A 6,000-nucleotide genomic window follows, 5' to 3' on the forward strand; every position below is an offset into this window, starting at 1 on the left:
GAGTTATTTCACTTTCCCATTATGTAGAGGAACATCCCACACGAATCCATGTACGAACTTTCTCACAAGACGTTCCCCTCAAGATGACGTAACTGATTCGTCACAAGATCATTGCACTGGAATAGAACGTGACGTCATAACAGCTCATTATCACACCCATAAAATAAAATCTGCTCAAAACCAGATTCTTGCTTCCACTTATGCACGGACATAGGACGTGGACTGTTCTGCTTAAGGCCTGTCCACACGACCGGGCCTGATCGGCGTGCTCCAGGGTTGACGGGCAAATTCTGGCGGACTTATCCGTGAATGTTGTCTCCACACGGGTGAGGCGATGGAGAGGCGGGCGTGTCCGACGATGCCAGTAGTGTGTTCAGTGCGTTACGATAAACATGGTGCCTACCGCAAAGAAGAAGATAGTGTAGCATGATAATTGCTTTGTGTGTGATAAAAAAGAAGAGAATATGTGCAAAGAATGGATCAGTAAAAGAAATGTATATGGTTAACGTACGTCTGCCAGGGTCGAAGCTCAAGCCATCGGGCACCACCATGGTGATTTTGCTACAAGACCCATCGGGCAATTTGACGGTTTGCCCGTCAAGTGTGCCCGTTAGAGGGGAAGTCCGCCGATCAAGCCCGATCGGGTGAACAGGCCTTTAGGCAGAGACTTCCACCTGGGGCCATCAAGGTGATTGTGTCAACATTTTCGGAGCTAACGCTGAATCTGCCCTTTTAAGATTTCCTCTGTTTCCACGGAGAGTCAAAATGATGACGTCTATATTTCGAAGAATGTCGTAGTTCATCATATCCGCTTATCAACCATCGGTCAGCAAAAAATATATCAATATATATATCCTAATAAAGGGTGGTCCATAAAATCGCCAAAATATTGTTAGATGGAATTCTGTTGTAACAGCATTTTTACCAGTACACACACACACACACACACACACACACACATATATATATGCTTAAAAAATCACAGTAGATGCACGTGACTCCATTAAATAAGCGAATACCACTGGGAAAGGATAGTCAGAAATCCAAGCGCTTCGTCTTTACTAAGACATTGTCAATGTCTTAGTAAAGACGAAAGCGCTTGGATTCCTGACTATCATTTTCCGTGGTAATTCGCTTAATAATATTAATATATTATATGTAGATATATATATTATATATTATATATATATATATATGTAACTTATATATATATATATATATATATATAGTGTGTGTGTGTGTGTGTGTGTGTGTGTGTGGGTGTGTGGTTGTGTTGTATATAAAAATAAATAGGTTAAGTCAGCAAAGCGAAATCACATAATGTGAAAACACCATACCTAAATTCTTCAGGATTTTTGTCTTCAGTGGCGCTTCGAAGAATCGGAGAATGATTGCAAAGTGACGTTGAATTCAAAACGAAACTCTACAAAGAAAGTTTAATCTTGAATTGTCCAGGAAGAGACTTTGAAGCGAGAGCTGCAGTCTCATAAATGTGTTAACGGAATTTTTCATTGGATCTCGGCGTTTTTGACCGTGCTTCTCACTGTATTTTTGAGGCTGGAGAGAGAGAAAGAGAGAGAGAGAGAGAGAGAGAGAGAGAGAGCGCAATAAAACGATTATATCATACATGCTAACGCCGACTAATCTTCTGATTTCGAGAAAACGGCAAAGAGCTTAATGATAAATACACTCATATTAAGTAATAACATCTATGCTCGAGGGATGATCCCTGGTGCAAAATCGCCCTGCAAATCAAGTTCCTCTTTTGCCAGAAACTGAAAACTTCCACGAAAGAAGAAATTATGACGAGAAACTCGTCAGAAGATTCGGTTTACGAATTCAGACACTTGTTCAAGTAGTGTTTCTCCAAATATCTGTCGTGACTACATTTTATCCGTCGGTATTTTGCAAAATCGATGACTGTGAATTACAAATAGGCTTCAGATTGATGAGCGATGAAGCCGTCATATGATGAGTCTCATTCCTGAATCTGCTTGCATGGCTAAGTGACCATTTGACCGTTTCGGTATGAATCAGTAATTTTGGACATTAGGGCTTTGTGGATCCTATGCAGATGAGGATCCTTCAATGCAAAGGGTAACCAATATCACGAGTGATCATCAATGCTGTCACAGTCACCAAATGGCCACAAATACCGAAAACTGCCGAAAAGAAAGTCCTTTTACTGCCTTTTCTACCACAAATGCTAGACAAGAGAAGACTTTGAATTCGTTCATATGCAGATCTACAGTCATTATTCCGAAGGGTATTGAAACATTGGTTGAGTTTATTTATCTCTGCGCTTCAAAAACAGCAGAGCAGCCGTTGCTAATCATTTGCCTCATATCCACTTATAGCAACTTCTAATCGGTGCCTTGAACACGAGATCATTAATAATGTAACATTACATTTTATGGAAAATTAATGTCCGCAGTAGTATGTATGTTATTACTATAATACAGGAAGCTTTGTGCCAACTGATAGAGGTGGCGAAAGCTTGCTGTTTAAGGCAATATATTACATATATACTACTGCAGTCTTTATTTTTCCATTTAAGACCACGAGAAAGCTATGATATCAATAATTACATCTTATCTTTGAGTTATTTGAATCAGACTTGACTTTAACTGTCTTTTTTTTTTATTCTTGCAAACACAGAGTTCCAAAACAAATACAAGATCTGTGTTAATGCGTTCTCTTTACTATGTAGTACCATATTCTTTATGTAAGCGATGAATGTTCATATCCGTATTCTACAACCACTTATTTTTTTAGGATTTGGTGTCCTTAAGAGCTTCTTGCTTTGACTAGCGAAATGATTTCAGTTGGGTTTTGTGATAGGTTGTTATCTTTGAAGATTGTGGGCGGTGGGAAGTTTATGAGACTAGAGAGGTGTCACTAATGAGACTTTCGACTTCACTACCTACATCTAGTTGAAATGGTCGGTCACATTTTGTGAGAATGAGGAGCAAACGTGAAACAGAGATCCTTTCTTGTTAAATATGTACAAACATGACATGACAACTAAATAAATGTCATCTATTTTTATACAGGTAAAATATAAGTAAAGGAAATATACCTAAGTCTTACGCAGAAGTTTTTATGAAGTTTTTGGAAGGTTCCTAAAGAGAGCAATAATGAACATACGGTGCTATTTTGACATGTTATCTACACGTCACCAACTCCGAGGAGTTAGTACTAATCACAGTATGGTAAATATAAAGTAGACGGCATCTCGAGGATATCGTTTGTCAATATAAGTGATCGACCATACAATATAGAAATGGGTGTGTATAGTACTTTCATCCCCGAGGACTAGTACTAAACACGGCGTCCCAAGGCTTCCGCCATGTCTAGTACTATAGTAGATTCACATCACCCGTGCATCTGATGTCTAGGCCCGTCCCTTACGACGCTCCTGATTGGCTGTTCATAAGCCAATCACAGGCAACAAAACTCCCCCTCTCTCGAGAGTTCACATAGGCAGAATGTATGCTCCACCTCTCCTGAGGGATACTTTTGAAAGACGTATCCCTCAATAGAAATAGAAACACCCATCTGCCTATGTGAACTCCGAGAGAGGACGGAGAGTTTCCAGCCCAGTGATGATTGGCTATCAACAGCCAATCAGGAGCGTTGTCAGGGAGTGGCCTAGATATCAGATGCACGGGTGATGTGATCTACTATAGTGTATGCTCTGTGTTTGTACAGGATGTTTCTGTGACGGTTTGCTGACTTTGTTTGACTGTGATAATAATTGTATTTATTAAATAAGCAGTTAATTCATCGCATATTGTGAGGTGAGTAAGAAGGGGTGCCACTAATAATTACATTAGTTTCTATGCTGCATAAAAAGAAAAAAATTAAGAACTAATGCAATAAATTAACGAACTGATATTGCAGGATGACATAACCAAAGTGTACTGAATCGAGTCGAATTCCACCATAAACCACTCGATGATCTGTTCGTCCGCACATCTCATTCATGCCAGTGATGTATGAATATATTAAAATGAAACTGGAATAGTCATCCCTTTTCACGTCATTCAGGACGTGCAATTTTTGTGCTAGTCAACAAAGGCAATTATATCAGCGAGACAAACGAGTTCCGGTCCTTTCATCTGGCGCTCATTATCAGCAGTCGGGTGTTTTTTTTGTTGTGCTTAATGGCTGCCACTGGAGGCAGACGACGGTTTTTGTTCTTCGTCGCAGATGTCGACTCATTAACCTTCGATTTCCTCTAAATTGGCAGTTTAAATGTCAGCACCGGGGAATCTCTGAAGAGGACCTCTGTGTCACACCAGCGGTCTTCTGGCGATGGAAGTTCACTCTCGACCTGGTTCGAGAGTCACGTAAAGCCGTTGGTCCCGTTGCTGAATACCCACTGGTTTCCATGCAACGTAAAAACACCATACTAACAAACAAACAAACAACAAACCACACAAGCGGTCAAGTGTACATAAATAAAAACCTGCTTCGTTGGTTGGCGGGTGCATCAGATTACAAAAGCGGCCTCCTATGCCAACGCACGCCCTAGGTCCCAAGGGTACCCGTGGTGTTCTTAGGTGTTAAAGGGTATAGGTAACCTACACTTGGGTATCTGAAATGGGCACAGAGGCAAAAGAAATGAATCATTTTCGAACGAGGTAAATTATTTAGCCCTAGGCATTGATTTGAGGCTTCGATATCAATTTCCACTGGAATTAGGACAAGACTTTCAGGTTGTTGTCAATAAGTTTTTTTTTTTTTGGGAACCTTCTTTGAAAATTAGCGTCAGCAAATAGATTCAAAAAAAATTAAATAATGAACGAGTAAAGGACTCTCCACGGCGATTTTCTTGAGTTGCCTTGAAAAAAATATAATTTGCGGTTACAAATATACGAATGGCAAACACGCAAAAATATAATCAATGAAAAAATAGCATCTCACCCGCTCGATGAAAACTTTTGAAATAGAAACTCATTACCATCATGTACCAATAGTGCACTCATTTGCAAACAAATAAACTGTCTTTAGCTGAATGAAGTTCAACACTGTGGAAGACACTTATATCGTGAGAAATTTGCAATATATAGCAATTCATATTGCACTGAAATTCGCATTGCTCTGCTCAAAATACAGCATGTCCTAAATTTGGGAGGAGTTGTGTTTCTAAATTTTTTACCAGAGTGATCTTTTTTTTTTTTATTTGGGCTGGTAAAAATCCCAGATACGCGATTGGTTTTCTTTATCAGGAACAAAAGAAAGTGGATTATTGGCAACATACTATTCTGTATCCATTATGAAACAATTGTTTAAATGTCTGTGTCGTTGGAGAAAAAAGAAATGACTGCAGTGAATGAATGGCTGTACAAGGTGGTCCATAAAGGTCCCAGTATCATATGAGCAATGAATACTTGTAAATGGTATGGACTTTATGGACAGCCTGTATTTTCTGAGCTTGTAGTATGATGGAAATAATTCTATGAATAGAGGTGCGCTCATATCTTTTGCAATATGTAATTAAGAGAGAGAGAGAGAGAGGAGGACGAGAGAGAGAGGAAGGCAGAGAGAGAGATTTCGAGAGAGATAACAGCCTTCCAACCCATATCAAACTTCCTAAAACTTTCTTATAGAAAAAAAAAACGTATTCTTATCGCTTAACTTTTGTCTTCTAGAGAGAATGGCCAGTCTAAAGAAAAACTTTTAAACTCGTTCTAAAATGTTTTTCATGTCGCATTTAATAGATGAATAAAAAAAGTCGTAGCTCCCGAAAACTGATTTCATGGCAGCTGATATATTTCGTTAAAACTATTCATCTTCAGAAGTGTCATTTAAATACATTACAAACCGTTAACGACCATAAATAAAGCATCAGTTAAAAGTTAAGTAATCTTAGTTTAACCAGGACCACTGAGACTGATGAACAGCTCTCCTATAAAGGGGCCCGAACGAGTAGACATTTGTACGTGGCTAGAGAACCAATTAGTTACCTTTACCAAAGGGACCTACAGCTTATTG

The 6,000-nt window shown here is 39.1% G+C and overlaps 2 protein-coding genes across 2 annotated transcripts in view; one reads left to right on the top strand and one right to left on the bottom strand.

Moving 5' to 3' along the window:
- The window catches only part of LOC135209815 (neurotrimin-like), a 100,550-nt gene that overhangs the window by 41,863 nt on the left and 52,687 nt on the right, over positions 1–6,000 (top strand). The gene's annotated exons all lie outside the window — the stretch shown is intronic.
- LOC135209483 (limbic system-associated membrane protein-like) overlaps positions 4,241–6,000 on the bottom strand; it is a 29,215-nt gene continuing 27,455 nt past the window's right edge. The window contains exon 7 of the mRNA XM_064242138.1: positions 4,241–4,336. Within this exon, the coding sequence (XP_064098208.1) occupies positions 4,241–4,336 (96 nt within the window). The remainder of the gene's footprint in view (positions 4,337–6,000) is intronic.

The sequence above is a fragment of the Macrobrachium nipponense genome, chromosome 38 (genome assembly GCF_015104395.2).
Source record: "Macrobrachium nipponense isolate FS-2020 chromosome 38, ASM1510439v2, whole genome shotgun sequence".
Taxonomy (NCBI): Eukaryota; Metazoa; Arthropoda; class Malacostraca; order Decapoda; family Palaemonidae; genus Macrobrachium; species Macrobrachium nipponense.